The sequence below is a fragment of the Sphaerodactylus townsendi genome, linkage group LG09 (genome assembly GCF_021028975.2).
Source record: "Sphaerodactylus townsendi isolate TG3544 linkage group LG09, MPM_Stown_v2.3, whole genome shotgun sequence".
Lineage (NCBI taxonomy): Eukaryota > Metazoa > Chordata > Lepidosauria > Squamata > Sphaerodactylidae > Sphaerodactylus > Sphaerodactylus townsendi.
Genome location: NC_059433.1, coordinates 72,387,601 through 72,407,896, shown reverse-complemented (window position 1 = coordinate 72,407,896; position 20,296 = coordinate 72,387,601). Strand labels below are relative to the sequence as shown.

Genomic DNA, 20,296 nt, shown 5'->3' with positions numbered 1-20,296 from the left:
CATTTCACATCAGGCAGAGAAAAAACATGATTTTAGTCTATTTAATAAGACAAAAACAAAAAAAAGATCTATGATTCATGTTTTATATAATATATTGTTGATTGAATAGTGTAAGGAGAATCACTTGGCATGTCTCAGAATGTTGTAGGAAGAGCTAGGCTGCAGCTTCTCAAAGTTTTTTTCAGCTGTCTGATCAACAGGATACTTCTTTCAAAATCTGGTTACCCAATGCTAAATTTTGAAGGGTAAAATTAATTATGTCAGCCCATCTAGCGAGATTTCTGGGCTTAGATGATTGCCTGCCCGCAACAACAGAACTATGTGCCCTGATTAAATATTTGCCAGACAAAGGGCTTTTAAAAAAGAAAAATACGTGGAACCATCTGTATCAGTCCTCATTTGCATGGTTATGTTGAGGAAAGCAAGTGATTACTGTATCCAATACCAATAAATTCTTAACCTTCCCAGTCCCCATAGAAATGGGTGTAACAATAAAGGCCTACAACCTGTATCTAAGGACAGCGTCATGTATTGTGGAACGACAAAAATCTTGTCTACCATGTATACACTTTGAGAAGCTGCAGCCTAGCTCTTCCTACAACATTCTTATTTGGAAATATGTTTGCCTTAATATCATTTTTGCACAAACACATCAAACCCGGCCGTAACGTAAAGCACCCCAAGCATTCTATCAGTTTTCAATGCCCCCTCCTTTCTGATGACACCCGATGACAACCCTGAGACGATTCCCAAAGACTGGCAGACCTCCTGGAGCAAAAAGAAAGGGAGGCTGGAAGTAGGCAAGGAAACAGGAAAGTCACCAATCCTGCGTATTTGCAAAAACACCAGGATTGAAATGAGGGCTTTTCTAGGGCAGTTTCCAACCAGCTAAGCTGGTCTACTCAGATGAAAGTTGCCTTCTATTCAATGAGCTTACTCCCAGGAAGAACTACATACTCATTCTACTTGCAGAAACCATATTAGATTCATTCCTACATTTCTCTTGAAGCTGTTGTCCAGTAAACATGAATAGACTTTCAGTGTGAAGTTATTAAAAACATTTATTAGTATTATTTATGGAAAAGTATAAAATTGACAACGAATGCTCACTGGGTGGTATTACCTAGTGACTGAGGTCTGGATAGCAGCTTCTAGGTGGGACCTGGGGATCCCTGGAATTACAGGTCATCTCCAGACTACAGAGATCCGTTCTCCTAGAGAAAACAGATGCTTCGGAGGGTGGACTCCATGGGATTGTACTCCACTGAGGGCCCTGTACCCCCCCCCCCCGATCCAATCCCAAATCTCCAGTTCTCCAATCCAAAGCTGGCAACCCTACCCCTTACCCCATCCTCCGATGGTGGCCAAGAGGAACCTGGAAGCCCTAGCTGTAGGGCTGATGTCCTGTCCCCTCTTCTACCAACTAAAGAAAATGGGATTGGTGTTGGGGATGGTGGGTGGGATCCTTCCGAGGTGTTTCCCTCCTGGTCCATCTTTACAAAGGCCTCCTCAGATGAAGGACCCAGCCTCACTCTACTTGCAGGTACCATACTAAACCCTTTCCCTTGTTCTTCTAAATCCATTCCTGGTTTTATGGGCAACTGTAACTGGTATGTTGAGTTCCTCTGCAAATCAGCTAAGTTGTAAGCAATAAAGCTTGGCCCCGCTCAGCTCCAGGGGAGGGGCCAAAGGCCGGGGCAAAGCCTTATATAGGCTCCCGGCCACCCCTCCCGATGACGTCAAGACGCCAGGCCGGCGTCATGACACTGAAGCCCCTCGTGGGCATGGCTGCTGCCTGTCTTCCGCCCTTCTAAGGCCAGTTTGCAGTGCCCATCCCGGACAGCAATGGCGGGCCCCGCTGATTCAGGGCCACTCTTTAACGAGAATAACGAAAAGTAGAATCTGCTTTAGTTCATTTTGGAAGACAGACTGAATGGTGCGTGCAGAGAAAACAGTTATGTTTGGATGTGCAAAGACATGTTCAATTTTGGAAAGGTGAGTTTGTGAGCTACTGTACAGGCATCTCCCACCAGCGAGCAGTCTGAAGATCAGGTGATAAATGGGTGACATATTTGCATTTGCTGATTACAGGGAGATCCAAAACCCACAGGAGTTTGAGCAACCCTGATAATAACATCTGAAGGGGCCCTACACAAAACCAAGTTTCACAAGCAGCACAAGTATTGAAATATTCTTACGCTATGTAGTCTTGCTCATCCTCTGCTTGAAAGTGGTACGTTCTGTTATCTGGAACACAAACAAACGATCTTCAAAATACTGACGACACATGATGGATGTTATATTGAGTTGCTTTAAAAATCCCAGAACTGCAATTATTAAGACATATTTAGTAACCGAGAACATATGTTGAAATGAATCAGCCAGCCCACAAAATATCTATTTTCAGTAGGAAATCTTAATCTTACTAAGAATGGACCACAGTGAAGTTGCTTAGAAAAATATCTAGCAAGGTTACAAAAATGATTACCAAGTAAATGTGTAACTCAGGCTATCGTTCTAAACACCTAAAGCAGGGGTGTTCAACTCCGGCACTTCAGATGTTTATGGACTACAATTCCCATCAGCCCCTGCTGGCATGGCCAATTGCCCATCTGAAGAGCCAGAGTTGGTCACCCATGGCCTAACTCTTCTGAGCAACTTGAGATGGTCCCTAAGCCCTAGGCTGCTGTACACCAAAGATATCCTTTGCACAAATGGACAAGGAGGTCTTAATATCTACTTCATTACAATCTTTGAAAGACCAATCCAATGACAACATTTAATAAAATGCTAATGAACTTTACAATACAACATACGTGATATCAGGTCAAACGATTTCTTGTCTTCGGCATTCGGTTTCACCTGGCAAGTTAGTAGATTCAGTTTAGCAGGCTGCCTGTTTGACTAAAAAAAAAAAGAAAAGAAAAATAATTTAAGTTACCGCACTCTTGATTCTCAAACAACAAATCACAGATGTCTATTTTCTTCCACTACAGTAATATTTGTGCTCCCATTACATAAAACAACTTATCCGCAAGCTGAAATTACTGCCACTCCTAATAGCAAGGAGATTGGCTCCCCACAATAATAACAGAAGCAGCACAACCAGGTGACCCACTGATAAGGCAGTGGGGGTTCTATATACTCAAGGTACTGCCCTGGTATACTAACAAACATTAATTTGTAAATTAATCAACAGGGGGAGAAATCTAAACAAAGATATGGCCTCAGGAGGACTGAATACGTTCCAGGAAACACAGAACATTGAAAACACTCAGGAGTCAATTAAAGGAAAATTGCAGGGGGCGAGAGGTTCTTTAGCCTTTGAGAGCTTATAATTCGTGAAGAGGAATATTTTGAATAAGGAGTATTTCTCCCCTCTCACAATCCCTTACAGTATGAAGTAGAACAACTTCACTTTGCTTCACTAATAATTTTAAAACTTCTTTAAAAGAAAACTTCTTTAAAAGAAAAGCTTCTTTAAAAGAAAACTTCTTTAAAAGAAAAGCTTCTTTTATTTCAAAGTGCTAAGCAACCCATTGGTTATGATTTGGAGCGCTGTTATTCTTTAGAAATACTCCAGTATTCATCTCAGCGAGCTTCTGCCATGTCTGGCTAACTACAGGATACACAGATGCCTGTAAACAAGCACTGATGGCTTTCTTCTCCGTGCCGGTTTAAGTCGCAACAAAAGGGAGCCGAGGCAGAGCTCTCTAACAAGCCCTGCTCTCTTCTTCGAGGGAGGAAACAAACTGAAGGAAGAGGAGGATACCTTCAAGCAATGGAGACAGGAAGGTACAAGTTGTCACCACTTCCTGCTCCAATGGGACAAATCGCCTATCTGTCACTGGGGCCCATCTTTAATTAAAAAAAAAAAAAGCTCCTTGAACAAAGCCAGAATAGAGGGAGAGAAGATAATTAACTACCCCTTCTCCACAACTGCCACTCTGCCCCCCTTTCCAAGCATCATCTCCTTAAAGGAGGTGACGAAGAAAAACTATCAATATTCGGATGTGTGCTTACAGGCAAGACCCTGAAATAATTTTCAGAATATCAAGAAAATCAGCTTTCACCTAAACATGGTTATGGTCAGAGAGACTCGCAGGTTGAACACAAGGGGGCGATGTCTACTGCGGGTTCAGAGATCCAAGGTAGCTTGATGAAAACCTGCAACCTCATTGTATGACTTTATATTTTTTTCCTTAAATTTTCCCTTCAAATGTCTCTTTACTCCAGGGGTGTCAAACTCATTTGTTACCAGGGCTCCACATGACATAAATGTGATTAGATGTCAGGCTGGGCTCTGGGGGGGTGGGGGGCTTACTCGTGAGCCCACAGTGGGATGGGGTGACTGCCTTGACGAGGAGGAGGAGGAGGAAGCAGCAGCAGCAAGCAAGGAAGCAGAGGAGGAGTTTGGATTTATACCCCACCCTTCTCTCCTGTAAGGAGTCTCAAGGTGGCTTACAAGCTCCTTTCCCTTCCTCTCCCCACAACAGACACCTTGTGAGGTAGGTGGGACTGAGAGAGTTCCAAAGAACAGTGACTAACCCAAGGTCACCCACCAGGAATGTAGGAGTGTGGAAGCACATCTGATTCACCCTCTGCCACTCAGGTGGAGGAGTGGGGAATCAAACCTGGTTCTGCAGATCAGAATCCACCTGCTCTTAACCACTACACCATGCTGGCTCTCAGCCTGCAAGTCAGTTGAGGAAGCTCCCCCTCGTCCAGATCAGGAGTGTGTGGGGGTGGGGGGTTGCTTCATCTGGGTCACAGGCTTAATCACCCCTGAAGGGGCTAGATCTGGCCACTGGGCTGCATGTCTGACCCCCCTGCTTTACTCCATCACCCCCAAATCTCTCCAGAAAAATTCTGCCACTTTGATCCCAAATTCACACAATTTAAAACATTTTAAGTTATACAGTGATAAGACTAACGTAAAACATCTGGTGCTCCTGTTTACCGACTTATATGAGAAAGTCAAGGCCAGAATTTTGGACCTTCAGGGCTAAACCAGTATAGAATCTCTACAGGTACAGACAGTTGTAAACATTTTAAAATTGTTCTTTTTATGAACTAAAAAAAACATTGCTGCATATCACCTTAAAAATGCAGAGTTCTTATTTTCTTCCTGTGTTCTAATAAAATAGAAAGGCCGCTAAATCCACTAGCTTTCCATAAACTACATTTATGGATTGGATTTTGCTTTCCCATGAAATTAAATTCTTTAAATTCACCCTGCAGGTTAGGTTGTCACCCCAACTATTTCCAAGGGGAAATCTGTTCCTTCAAATGTTTACTTTTTATAAAGTAACCTTTACATTGTTACCTTTATGTAATGTAAAGTTACCTTTACATTGCCAGTTTCTTCATCTAATACTGCAGAGGGAAGCATTTATTTGGGTCACATCTAGGACTGACTTTTTGAAAACATGGTTCCTGAATATGTTCACTGGGTGTAACCACATACTTTAGCAGTGTATCTTCACATTACGTAGAGTGAAGGCGTGACTATGTTAACACATTCTGTCTATAGCAATTCCCGGTTTAATAACAACTGTAGCATCCTTTTAATGCACACCCACTGGTTTTAACTGATCTGATGAGCTACACCCCCCCGCCCCCCGCCCCCCAAGTTTAGCTTCTGCATACAGAAACCATTTTTTGCCCGCAACTTCCCTGGTGCAATCTGTTTATTCGTGCGACTCATGTCAACAGAAAAGAAAATCAAGTGGCAACCAAAGACCACCTTCTGCACGTGGATGTGCAATTTCTTGCACAAGCTGTATACCCCACTATCTAGTTGAGAATGCAGCTTATGCCCCGTCTGTGGCATCCTCGTGAATAAAGTGTAGGAAACTTTTTTCCCCTTGCTCACAGCTTACTAGACTGCACCATATATACGTTCAAGTGCTCTTTTGAATGGTTACAAGAAAATATTCCTTACAGATATCTGAAACTGGTGGACAAGTCCTAAGAAAAGGAGAATAATGAATGCGCACTGACGGAGAGAAAGGACACGGGACTTTCCACACTTAGAACATCACATACACAACTGACCTGAGGCATTTTTACAAATCTTTTTTTCTCCAATACTTCCTGGGGCTAAAGAAAAGGTTGTGTTAGACTGGATCAACATCACAATATTATTCTGCAAAAACACTGTGCCAATTTTATTTTATTTGTTTATTTTATTTAATATACCGCCCCTTCCCCGAAGGACTCTGGGCGGTGTACAACATATGAGGAAATCAGAGCAGTGCGGTATACCCAAGTACTAACAAGGCCATGCTGGCTTCTAATTCACCATTTTTATCTATTAGCAGGACAGCAGAGCCAAAAAGAAGGGGTGGGTGGGGGTAGGAGGAGACATTTTGGGGTGAAATAGTTTGCCTTCTGCAAAAAGAACCCCTGCGTTTGGGTGGTCTTTCATTCACCCCAGCAGAAGTGAACATTTTTTGCTTCACCTGCACTGCCAAATGGGATGCAATCCATATGCTCTGAAGAAGAGGAACTGCTGGCTTGCATTCTACTCATAGCACTTCTGTGAGAATCACCCCCTCTCTTAATGTTAGCAACCATTTAACAAAGTAGCCCATCCACCTTCTCTCTGGCTAACATGGAGCTGAAATTTATATTAGAAGGAAGAGCAACAGTGGCCCGAATCTTTGTGTTGTGTGCAGTGGTGGATCCAAAAATTTTAGTAACAGGTTCCCATGGTGGTGGGATTCAAACAGTGGCGTAGCGCCAATGGGGCTGGGCGGGGCACGACAGGGGCATGGGCGGGCATTCCGGGGGTGGGGCATTAATAATTTCTCTGTTACTGTAAAAAACTCTTACTGTAAAAAAAAAATTCCTAATTTCCAGCTGGTATCTTTCTGTCCAAAATTTAAACTCATTATAGCAAGTCCTATCGTCTACTGCCAACAGAAACAACTACTTCTCTTCTAATTGACTGCCTGTCAAATACTTAAGACTTTCAAATACTTAATTTTGTTTCTAGAAATCAAAAGAAGGATACTTTCCTTAAACAAGGAACTTTACCCTATTTCTAAAACATGTTTTTAAAACAGCTCAACAGGGAGAATTATCCTGTTTTCTACCTTTGCTAACCAGCCACATAGGAAACAACAGGACTTTATGATTTTTGGACCTAATGGAATTTCTAACGGAAAAGCTGACCCAATTAGTAACCCCTTCTCGGCATACACAAATAATTAGTAACCCACTCTTGGGAACTGGTGAGAACCTGCTGGATCCCACCTCTGGTTGTGTGGCTCGGCTCCGTCATCCAGGAAGCGTCAGGAATCTCATCACTACAAAATGATAAAACATGCAACCCGCCAATCTCCTTGCATGCTGTAAAATTCTTCTGAAAGCACCTATCGCAATAAAAGACCATAAAGCCAACCACAGCTGACTGCGGGCTGAACTGCTGCCTTCCTCAGTAGCTCATATATTCGATTCAAACTCAATTATACGGCACTCTTGGGAACCCCCTTGACAGCTGTGCAGGTATTCCCCTTGACCTGCGGGGCTAACAGCAGTGGAGGGAGCAATTTAGATCAGGGAAATGTCACGAGAGAAAAGAGTTAAACATCTGATTTCCCAGCACAGCTTCTCTGATTAAATTAGCAACCCTGCACTGCTGCTTTGAAGAAAAAGACAAGCAGCATATATAGCCTAATGGTTATTGACTCTAATTGCAGTTCAATGTGAGAGCAGGGACTTAACCATTAAAACATCTTTGTTGCCCCATACAACTCCAAATACTGACAGAGAAGGGCGGGCTTCATCCTTCCGTCCAGTATTATTTTCACAAAGAAGTAGTGAGAGCTGTTCAATGTATTGTCGAAGGCTTTCATGGCCGGAATCACTGGGGTGCTGTGTGGTTTCTGGGCTGTATGGCCGTGTTCTAGCAGCATTCTCTCCTGATGTTTCACCTGCATCTGTGGCTGGCATCTTCAGAGGATCTTCAGAGATCTCCTGAAGATGCCAGCCACAGATGCAGGCGAAACGTCAGGAGAGAATGCTGCTAGAACACAGCCATACAGCCCGGAAACCACACAGCACCCCAGTAGTGAGAGCTGTTTGCCATTTTTCCAGGCTCCTTCTCCTTTGCAAGGTTCAGAGCTGTGAGGGATGACAAAGATATTTTTAAAGGGTATTCCATCGCTCTACGTTGGACTGGGCCCCAATGCCCTGACATAAAGCAAATGTAGTGGTATTTCAGCCTTCAGACCAACAAACAGCTATTACTGTCATCGGTAAGTCAAAAACCGTATCAGATAAACCTACTGTAGTAGACTAAAACCAGACCATAAATGTTACATTTCAAAAAGAACAAACTGATAAGCCTTTGGTTTAGTTGGTTGTGGTGGGTTTTCCGGGCTGTGTGGCTGTGATCTGGTGCATCTTGTGTAGAAGGCAAAATGTTAGGAGCAAGATCCACCAGACCACGGCCACACAGCCCGGAAAGCCCACCACAACCAATTGAATCCAGCCGTGAAAGCCTTCGACAACACTTTAGTTTAGTGTTTTCAAAAGGAGAAAATCTATCCTTCATTTGTGAAAGAGCCAAAACAGACCATATTTGAACAGCTGCTACACTTCTGTTTTCAAAACAGAAATAACTCTGGGAAAACTGGGAAAAGCAAATGATAGTCTTTCCTTTATCTTTCCACTGGGACGCACCGGGGCCTATGACCTTTGTTGCTGCTTTCTGGTGACTATGGAATCTATCGGAATAAGTAGCTTCTACCACCTTCTACCTAACATTTTAAACCGTACTTCCTCCCCTGGGCTCAGAATAGCTGACATCTTTTTTTCTTCCACATTCGACCCTCACACCCATTCCTGTGAAAGAAGTAAACCTAAGAGTTGGTGACTGGCCCAGCAACCTTTAGATCCTAAATCCCACCCTATAACTGCTTCAAGCGCCCTGGGTCAGAAACCATCTGAAGACTCACAAACACACAAAGGTTCGGTGTAGTAGTCGTGGGCAAAAAGGGTGCCTGTTGCGTATATTCAGGAAGCTCAAGCCTCTTCTGATATCAGAAACCCTGTTACAAGTATTTAGCTGTGTGTCCTAAAATGAGACAGGGTCCTGTGACGCATTAAAAGCTAACAAATTCATTGCGATGTGCGACTTCTACTGGCCACGTCACCAGATGCACAAAAGTTACTTAAAGGAGCAGTGACTTAAGTTAGGAGATTTCATCATTTATTTAGAAGAAGAAGAGGAAGAAGAAGAAGAAGAAGAAGAAGAAGAGGAGGAGGAGAAGGAGTTTGGATTTATATCCCCCCTTTCTCTCCTGCAGGAGACTCAAAGGGGCTGACAATCTCCTTGCCCTTCCCCCCCTCACAACAAACACCCTGTGAGGTAGGTGGGGCTTAGAGAGCTCCGAGAAGCAGTGACTAGCCCAAGGTCACCCAGCTGGCGTGTGTGGGAGTGTACAGGCTAATCTGAATTCCCCAGATAAGCCTCCACAGCTCAGGCGGCAGAGCAGGGAATCAAACCCAGTTCCTCCAGATTAGATACACGAGCTCTTAACCTCCTACGCCACTGCTGCTACTTCGTTTATACTTTGTTTATACTTCATGTTTCTCCCCAACGGGGGACAAAAAATGACTGGTGTTGTTCTTCCCGCCTCTGTTTAATCCTTGCAACAACCCTGTGATTTCGGTCAGGCTGAGAATGTATGACTGGACCAAAGTGACTCGGCAAGTTTCCGTGGTGGAGTGGGGATTGAAACCTGTGCCCAACATTCTAACCACTATACTAACCCGGATAAATCAAGATTTTAAGAAAGATAATTGTAAGCTTTCCAGTGCGATGTGTGTCGCTTTCTTGAGATTGGCGGGTGTCCCAGAGCTTATTATCCTACTGTTTTTGGATTTGTTCCTTGGACCAACTTGTTTACCTACGAGTTAATTTAGAAACAATGGAAAAGAAGAAGCAAGGGAGTTTGTTTTAATAAACCAAGACCTACATGTGAAACTTTGCAAGAGTCAGAAGAACAAATAAAGCAGAAATGTCACAGTGCTTTGCAAAACTGAACACTGAATCCCACCAACTGAATACAAGATTCAGCCAGCACAGGCAGGACCAATTTTGTCCTCAACCTTTGGAGCAGCACCACCCATTTCATAAACATCTACAACTTGCCCAAACAGCATGATAGCTGGTCATGTACTCCAGAAAGGGGTGACCACAAAAAAATTGGCAAAAATGTTCAGTTGTGCTAGAAAGAACAAGGTAGCAGAGATGAGACAGCTGGTAACAGTGTATTGTGTTTTGGCTTATAATCTTAAAAACATATTTGCAGTATGGTTTATATGCTTACATGGCAAAGGAAACAAAACATCTGCATGGTGAAAGAATGACATTTTCCTACTTCGACATTCAAATGACCATTTGCTATTTTTACGTTTCTGAAAAAGCCTGGCCTGATATTTTTTTAAGCAAAACCTTCTCCTTCCAGCCTCTACACCTGCCAGATTTCATTAGATTTAACATCTCTTTTTGCATTTCTTTTACATTTGAATTTGACTCATGAAAGTCAAGTAGTTACATAAGACTGGAGAGATGATATATTAATATTCATACTGCTAACACAGAGAATAATAGGCTAAGATATGCACTAAGTGACATTACGCATACGAGGAGAAGCAAAGATCACGCATCGCTATTTACTGAAAAAATGGCCAAGGCTCAGCTCATCCATCTTTTTGCTCCACATCTCCTTCATTTTCGTGATGTGTTAAAAATCTATCACAATACTTTCTGAATGCTACAGAAAAGTTACAGGCACCATCAGCAGAACACACAGCCTTGGAGTGCGCATTTTTGTTGGGCATCGCAACAGAAAGACTAAAGTCTTTAAAGGACCTCTGGTTCCAATAGGTTTGCATTGTAAACGTAAACCTACAATGACCAGTCCCTCTTGACATTAACAATTAGAGGTTGTTGCATAACACCGCCACGTAGCCAGGAAAACTCACAACACTCAGTTGACTCCAGCAGTGAAAGCCTTGACAATACATAAGATGGAGCATTTGGGCCTTCAAAAATCCTCTAATGTCGCAGCATGCGTTATTAAATTAGCTGACCCACCTCCTGCAAGAAGGCAAATTCAAGGCAGAGAAAAGCAGGCAGAAACTATCATGCTGCTTCTGTCTATGTTGTATCATAATTCATTCAGTAACCTCAATGTCCAGCAATCTCTCCCGATTATTATGCGGTAACCCACAGGAGACACAAAATTTATGTCTATATTGCAGGTGAATCCAGGAATGGAATCTCTCGGCTTCAAAATTCAAGGTGGGAACTCCATGAATGCTTTTCAGACATGGGACTGGATTCAAACATGTTTGTTGCTATTGAGGTGCTAAGTCAGTGGAATGGCACTTTGCTGGGAAGAGGAACTATAAACCTCTACTTTGTCCCTCTGAATTAGGATTCCCCTGATGCCCAGGAGCAAAATTTCAAGGAGTCCAATGTCAGGGAAGGGGAACAAAAAAATCTTATCAATGAACTTCCTTTCACATGCAGATCTTTGACATGAAGCTATGATCAAAGAATCAAGGTATACAAGATACCTGGAAGACAAGATTGGGAGAAGAGCGGATGCCTCATCCACAGTTTATTACAGTTCAGAGCAGATATCACACTGTCTGATCTCTTTGGGATAGTTAAGGAACCAGGACCACCTCTAAGGCTTGCTTATTTCTTCCAATCAGATCTTCCCATTCCTTCTCTTTTCAGGGCTACACCGCTGCACCAAGTTGAACACTACCCATTAGTGAGCTGTAAACCAGGGGATGAAAGCTGCATCTGAACGGTGTGTTGGTTAACAGCGGTGGATTCTAATCTGGAGAACCGGTTTCATTCCCTACTCCTCCATGTGAAGCCTGCTGGGTGACCCTGAGCCAGTCGTAGTTCTCTCAGAACATTCTCAGCCCCTCCTACCTCACAAGTTGTGTGTGAGGAGGGGCAGCAAAGGAGTTTGAGAGCAGTTGAGAAAAGAGGGGTATAAAAACAACTCTTCTACTTCATACCCTGATTTAACCACAGTTAGCATTCACAGATGTAATTAGCCATTGTTCATGCTAAAGATAGAGAAGAGGAAGAACGCAAATGGGAGAGAGAAAGAGGAGAAGTGCATGAGGTTGAAAGGCAATTCCAATCTTCCAAATATTGCTAGAAGATTAGCAAATGTTTTATTAGTACTGGAGTTGCATAATGCCAACAACAATTTAATCGATCCACAAAGTACACACTGAAACTCAAAAATATTCATTATTACTTCTGAACGCCTACTCTCATTCCTCTTACGAATTTCTCTATTCAAAGGTAAAAAAGGAGGTGGCAAAGGATGACTAATCTAAAAAGTTATCTAGCAAGCAATGCATTTACCTACTTCAGTGATGGCGAACCTTTTCGAGACCGAGTGCCCAAATTGCAACTCAAAACCCACTTATTTATCGCAAAGTGCCAACACGGAATTTAACTTGAATACTAATGTTTTAGTTTTAGTTTAGAAAAAAAACGGTTGGCTCAGAGGCGTGCGTTACTCAGGAGTAAGTTTGGTGGTAGTCGGTGGCTTTGCTTTGAAGCAACCGTGCAACTCTTCCAACGGGTCCATGACCTCAGGAGGTTTCAATGCAGAAGTGCTTCCCATTGCCGAAACAAACCTGAGCTGTTCCCAGGTAAAGGATCGTGCTTTAGTTCTCCGCATGAAAATCAGTGGGGTTTAACAGGGACCTACACTGCTTCCCCAAAAAGTAGGTCTTAGGTTTATGCTAATAATCAAGCCCAGCGTTTCTAGGCCAGCCTAGATGTGGGGGGGGGGGGGGGGAAGGCACTCTGTTTGCACGTGCCCACAGAGAGGGCTCTGAGTGCTGCTTCTGGCACCCATGCCACAGGTTCGCCACCACTGACCTAGTTCATGTGACACTGCTCTCAAGCAGACTTCCGTCCATCTATGGTGGAAGCGCTCCCCAAGAAGTATTCCTTCTATTTAGTACAAATAATGTACTTTTAAAATTCACTGAAAAGTTAGCTCACTTTCCCTTCAGTCTGGCGAATTTGTTAACCTATCCAATTAAACCAGGGGTCTGCAACCTGCGGCTCTCCAGATGTTATGGACTACAATTGGCCATGCTGGCAGGGGCTGATGGGATTTGCAGTCCATGAACATCTGGAGAGCCGGAGGTTGCAGACCTCTCAATTAAACTGTCAGGAAAACAAACTACAGTCTATTAAAACAAGCTCCTGATCTTCAGAACCAAGAAGTCTCTATGAACAACATGACATTTTTGCTTTTCTAAAACCTCAAACAGGTTCTGAAAATGTTCACATCAGACATTTCTTCAGTGCAGTGACCAGAACCCATCAAAGATAGAGCTAATGATACAAATTACACCGCGGGGAATTGGGTTGTATTGAAAACCAAACGCTGTGCAGTCAAGAAAAAAAATTCTGGGAGATAAAACAATGATACTTTCAAGGGTTACGTGTCAGCAAGATCTCCACGGTGGGCTTTTTAAACCTTTCAAATGACAGTTTCCTTTTCTACATAACAAGTGTCGAGCTGCTACACCCATGTTTATTTCCACCTATTCCATACATGCAAAGTGCCAGACTTGTGAAACCACAAATCACTGTACTTGTTCACTGTCACACACGCATCAATTTTCTGCGAATCGAAGTGGTTTTATTTTTATACAAATACCTTCTGATCTTGCTTTCTGTCTATTCTATCGCTTTGTTCTCTGTTGTGTCTGCCTGTTCATCATCCCGTTTTTTCCTTATTAGGTTTTCTCAATGTCCCTCTAGAGAATGTTTCTTTTTTCCAGAATATCCCTTTCTCCTTGAACAGTTTAAGATTTGTACTACATAAAAGTGCTACATAAATGGTAAGTATCGTGACTAGTTGAGAAGAACAGAGGGAAGAACCAAGACAGCCTATTTCTACAACTCTGTTTTCCAGATGCCAAATCTTTTGTGTTCCAAAGGAAACCCAAGTAGGTAAATACTGTATAAATGAACACATATGGATCTAAATCCTCCAGTCCTGCATTGGAATAGTTACCTAGAAGGAAAAACAGTGATACCACCACAACTGACATCAAGTCACTTCTGACTCAAGGTGACCCTAGGAATCAATGTCCTCCAGATCATCCTTCCTTTAACAGCCTTGCTCAAGTCTCGCAAACTGAGGACCATGGCTTCGGCCCTTTCCGCACTGCAGAAAGGGCGCCCCTGCACCGGCTAGAATTCTGCTGGTGGAGGGGTGGGGGCCGCTCGTGACGGGAAGGCGTGCGAAGGCTCCCCCCCGTGAGGTCGGCGTTGGGAGAGGCGGCTCCACACGGAGCCGCCTCTTCCCCATCCCCCCCCCACTCACCTCGTCGCCTTCGTCGCCCTGCTGGACTCCTAAGACCCGCCCACGCTGCCCTCCGACCTCCAGGGGTCGGAGGACAGCGAGGGAGGGTCTCAGCAGTTCAGTAGAGCGACGCAGGACGCATCGCAGGTGAGAGGGACAGGGACGAGGAAAACAGCGTGTTCCTGTTGGTGCTGTTTGCACCGCGCCTGCGGGAATGCGCTGTTTTCCGCGTCCCTCCAGAGGGGAGGTTTTTGGAGGTGGCCTGGACGCCGCCCTGGGGGTGGTGGAGGGGAGCCAGGTTGGCGCTGCTGCATTTTAGCAGCGCCGCCTGTGCGAACGGCTCCCTGGGGACGGTGTTTTTGCCGTCCCCAGGGCGCCGTATATGGCCCGTGCAGAACGGGCCTTCCTTTGTGGAGCCTATCCATCTGATGTTGGGTCTTCCTCTTCTCCTGCTGCCTTTGACCTTTCCTAGCATTATTGTCTTTTTCCGTGACTTCTGTCTTTTCATTATGTGACCAAAGTACAAGAAGTATAATCATTTTAGCTTTTCGGGACAGTTCAGGCTTGACTGGGTATAGAACCCATTTATTTGTGTGTGTTTTTTGGCAGTCCACTGTATCCATAACACTCTCTTCCAACACCGTATTCCAAAGGTATCTACTTTCTCCCTGGCAGCTTTCTTCATTGTCCAGATTTCACACCCATGCATAGTAATAAGGAATACTATGGTAGGAATAAACTTGATAAGAGTCATACAGTTGGAAAAAAATTCCAAGGGCCATCGAATCCAACCCCCTGCCATGAAGGAAGACACAATCAAAGCACTCCAGCCTTAGTTTAAAAACCTCCAAAGACTCCACTTGAACTTGGTTGCCACTGACAAATCCTTTGATGAAGTCAAAGAACAGAAAATGTTGAACAATTTCAGTTTCTTCATCAACCTTAAAGTTGCGTGATTCCCCATTAATTGTTTTCATCTTCTTGATGCTCAGATGTAATCCTGTTTTAGAACTTCCTGCTTTAACCTTTATCAATTGTTGTTTCTTCACTATTTTCCATGAGTAATGTGGGGACAATTGCATATCTCAAATTGTGGATGCTTCTGCCACCAACTGTCCCTCCACCTTCACCTAAATATACCTGACAATAGTTCTGACCCCCTTCCCCCAATCACTTTTAGGAAACACTGAAACAAATATGTGCACAATTAATGTTGTGCCAGTGCAGTGTAGAGGTAAAGTGTGGGACTAGCATATGAGAAACCTGGGCTCAAATCCTGATTGTGCCACTAAACTTGCTGGGCCAGTCATTCATTTAGCCTTGCGTACCTCTTAGGGTTGTTTTAAGGCTAGAATGGGGAAGAGGAGACTCACAGATACACCCCTGAGATTCATGGAGAAAGGGTGAGATAAAAATGAGATGAACCTTAAAATGAGCAACAATACAGTTCCTATATAAAGGTGTTTTTTAGGCTTTACTAAATTGTGCCAAACAGCTCAGTAAATACGGCATGTCTAATTAAACAACAACCAAAAGTGGCCATAAATAAAGACAAATGTAACTGTATCTAAATCCAATTAAATTTTAAAACAATACTGATTAAACAGATATTATAATACCTTATAGTTATGAATACATACTGACTGCATATGCGCAGGTGCGTAAAGTTGGTCTCCATATACTGTGTTTCCCCGAAAATAAGACCTATCCTGAAAATAAGCCCTACCATGATTTTTGGAGGAGGCTTAAAATATAAGCCCTACTCCCAAAATAAGCCCTACCGGTAGTTACAGATCAGGATGACTTGATCCAGCAGGGTGCTCCCTGCCAATGAGGATGCAGCTTGCAACACACGTGATGGGGAAGCAAAGGGGCTGCTGAGAGCCCGCCTTAATGAATTGTGAAGATACCGTATTTCCCCTACCCAGAAAATAAGCCCTAATGAATCTTTTGGTGCAAAAATTCATACAAGACCCTGTCTTATTTTCAGGGAAACGCGGTATATGGGAGAGATGGAGAAGATAGTAAGGGAAAACAAAGTCCTTCTCAGCTTGAGAAAAAAGTTTTTTAAAATGTGAAGAACAGCAGCTGTTAATAAGACTTTTTACCCTTAACAAGGATTTGATTTACATTGAGCACACAGTTTTAACTTTTGGACCGTAGGATGAGCAACACGAGACAGTAGCTGTTGCAATTTTTAAAAAATACAGTCCCCTTTCCTCTCAACATTAGTTTGTTCATTTGGGAGATTTAGCAATCAGATTGTAGTCAAGTGCACAAAAACACCACCTATTATTCAAAGCAGAAGTGACAGAGCTTGCATATTTTATACCTGCATGAATGAAGGGTACAGGAATTTAAGCCGGGCAAACTGCCAAGTAAATAAAAAAATTCTGTCTGTTCGCACAATACCTTGTGGTGATAATCTGAAAATACAATTGTGCCAGCCAACACTTTAAATAATGCCGATTTCAGTAAGAGAAATCTGCCAATGCAGCCTATTCATCTCATTCTATACAATGGAACAAAGTTCAATTGTGGTACAAATGCTACTTACAGTTGCATGTGATATTGTCAGAATGCCATTTTTGACAGTGCATTTTCTTCTTTGCCAAACTTTCCTTAGCCTAAAATTTAAATAAAGGGACATACTTAACAGTCATATTTACTAGTTTCCTCTGCACAAGTTAACCACATTGCTTCCGTGATGTGTTCTAAAGAAACATAGCATGATTATACTCATTAGCATAAGTTAAAGATAATTATGAATTTCCATCAGGGTGGATTTTGTGACAAAATCTATATCTCCGCATGAATGTTTTCAAATCAACACCTGGTCTGTGAGAGCTTTGATAGCAGGGTTTATACTTTTGTTTTGTTTTTTGGGGGCGGGGGGGAGTTTCCTATTCCTCCGATACATTTATTTATTTATTTTATTATATTTGTACCCCGCTCTCTCCCAGCCAAGGCCAGGCTCGGGGGAGCTTACACACATCAATTTAAAACAGCCAGGCAATCACATTCAAAAATTTAAAACCAGCACTAAAACCTAAGCAGTAACTGATAATGCTAAATCAATATCCAGTGAGCACTTATTAATTATCTCCAGCTCCTCCAACCCTACAAGCCACCTTGACTTAACCCCTTTGCTTAAAAACCCCATGGGATCTCCACAAGTCCTGTGACTTGACGACACTTCACATACACTCTCCCACACACATATACCTTGCCCAAAGCATGATATAAATCCACTGGGGAAGCAATGGAAATTCATTATGACATATTTTTCATTTATGCATATGTCGAAATTTAATGTGGACTTCAAACGTTGAAACAGTCACCAAAAACATGCCTTTCCAGAACAGATTTTTAAAATGTAATTGAATTGTGGAACATCTCATGAGCTAGATTAGAATGAATTGCAAGATGGATCTGTGACATGAAATAAATTAATCGCCCGTTTAATAGTAATACACAGTTCTCTGCGTAACATTATGCTTTTTCTAGAGTACATACCCATCACTCTTCTTTAAAAGATAACCTTTCTTCTCACTGCCATATTCCTTATTTCCCTGAAGCTGGTGCATGCTGTAGCCTCCTTGCCTGCTCTGGGAATCCTAGAAAACGAACAAAACAGTTGCATAAAGCTCCCAGTTCATTATATGGAACATTTTGAGCAGTAAAGAATCAAGGCATATTTCCAGAAGATGATGAAGGCTTTAAATGAGAATTATGGAATACTGCAGTCAAATAATATTACACGAGATGGCAAAAACAGTCCAAAAAACAAGTAAGCTACGCATGCAGCATGGTATGTAGACAATTACCTCATTTATTTAGGTTTACTACAATCAGCTACTGGATTTAGTTTATGGTTTGAAAAATGGAATGGAATCCCATGTACATGTGGGTGCAGGCCTATGTGCGTGCGCATGTATCTATACACACAGATGGAAACACAGAGTCACACCTGATGAAAGAATGCGGCAACTGAAATGTCTGCAAATTCATTACAAAAGCACTGATTTATTAAAGCATTGACTTACTCTCCTAGACTTCGATCAGGAAAGGCAAAGGCAACATGGGAAGAAAAAAGCAGAACATTTTAAGACAGCATTATTTGACAAAAGATAAATATTCCTGCTCATTTTGCAGTCTCTTCATTTATATTACTTGCACTGTAGCAACATTACATAATAACAGCAGCAAGGAACAGGCATGTATGGATATTCCATTACCCACTGCATGGTGGGAAATGTGGTGTGGTGTTTTGTAAATTTCCTTCTCAGGAAACTTTTGGCAGCGTCTCTGTAACCATTGTGACTTTGTGGCATTCCCAGGTAACCCTCCTAAGAAGGTAACCAGTAAAAAGGTAACCAGTAAAGAAGGTAACCAGTAAAAAGATGCCACAAGACAATAATGCTAAAATAGTTTATTTATTTAAGGACAACCAGCTTTCATCATATGAGATTTAAATTCCACAGTAAGCACGTGGCAAATTCTAAACGCAGAAGAATACTCTTATTACCTTTTCAAACAAAACTGATAGTTAAGATCATTTTCCTACTTTAATAGATGGTCTCTGAAAACCTCTAAAAACCAAGATTCTGACCTATTAGATTTTCTCTCAGGAAAGTAAATATTGGTATAATCGATACTGATGTTTTTGTTTTAGTGTCATTTTTTTTAAAATTCTGCAATGACCTTTTTCCTCTCCTCCCAGCTAAGCAAACATGTATGCACATATTCATTGTGAAGGTGAATATCTCAGGCACCATTAATTACAGTATTTAAAACATTACAAAGAGTTAAAGAAAACAATAATTAATTGCAGCAATGCTAATCAAAGCCCAGTCCTTATTTATTTGAATATTGATTAGTTGCCTTTCTACCTTACAGGAAAGAGCGGTTAGGGGAGAAGGGAATGGGAAATCTGGGGCAGCTGAGAAAAAATCAACACCTGCGCCTCCCTCTTTTCCAGGTATCACAAGCCTGTTGTTTGGCAGAGGCACAATTCAAAGGACTCCTCTCCTCTTCATTTGAGAACCAGTGTGGTGTAGTGGTTAAGAGCAGGCGCCCTCTAATCTGGAAAACCGGGTCTGATTCCCTGCTCTGCCACTTGAGCTGTGGAGGCTTATCTGGGGATTAGCTTGTGCACTCCAACACATGCCAGCTATTGGGCTAGTTACAGTTCTTCGGAGTCCCCCCCCCCCCCAACCTCACAGGGTGTTTGTTGTGGGGCGGGGGGAAAGGGAAAGGAGATTGTAAGCCCCTTTGAGACTCTTACAGGAGAGAAAGGGGGGATATCAATCTAAACTTCTTCTTCTTCATTTGTGACCCTGAACAGTCTTAAGGCAGAGGTCCTCCATAAGTTTAAAAACTGTGATTGAATGGTAATCGACAGTTAAAGTAAGGAGCTCTTTAAAACGTAATTTTGAGTCAGCTAAGCAACGATACAGCTACTGTGCCATTTTACATGCCCAGGGCCCAGACATTCTCCAAAGTGCCTGCAAATGCACCAGACGTCTCCCTTTTTTTGTACAAGCTTCACATTAATCCCTGCAATGGTTAGCAAATGGGCAGGGCCATTTCCAAGGAATAAGCCACAGAAGCACCACTGTACTTATTGTGCTGTCTACACACCTCTCTGGATCCTGATATGTGTTTGTCACTGAAAAGGTTGTTTTATTAAAATACCCTATTTTGGAATACTGAGACTTTTAATGATTTGAAAGAATGTGACCAGCCCTTTTGCCAGATCGCTGTTGTTGTTGTTGTTTTTAGCACAAACTGAAGTAATCCAGAACCCTCCCTATACTATTCGGGGGGGGGGGGGCATTTCCTCAGGAATAGCATTTTGGTTGCAGTGTTGGGGTGGGGGGAAGTGGCTAAGTCCAGCTCTGTGGATGGAA

General features: G+C 42.6%; 1 protein-coding gene across 12 annotated transcripts in view; it reads right to left on the bottom strand.

Moving 5' to 3' along the window:
• ASAP1 (ArfGAP with SH3 domain, ankyrin repeat and PH domain 1) overlaps nt 1-20,296 on the bottom strand; it is a 159,268-nt gene that overhangs the window by 34,645 nt on the left and 104,327 nt on the right. For 7 of the 12 annotated variants that reach the window (XM_048507378.1, XM_048507388.1, XM_048507389.1 and 4 more), the window contains exons 11-16: nt 18,431-18,439; nt 17,901-18,001; nt 16,942-17,011; nt 6,058-6,102; nt 2,817-2,904; nt 2,199-2,247 (exon numbers count right to left, since the gene is read on the bottom strand). In XM_048507378.1, the coding sequence (XP_048363335.1) occupies nt 2,199-2,247; nt 2,817-2,904; nt 6,058-6,102; nt 16,942-17,011; nt 17,901-18,001; nt 18,431-18,439 (362 nt within the window). The remainder of the gene's footprint in view (nt 1-2,198; nt 2,248-2,816; nt 2,905-6,057; nt 6,103-16,941; nt 17,012-17,900; nt 18,002-18,430; nt 18,440-20,296) is intronic. The other 5 variants (XM_048507380.1, XM_048507390.1, XM_048507382.1 and 2 more) reach the window with 3 other exon arrangements.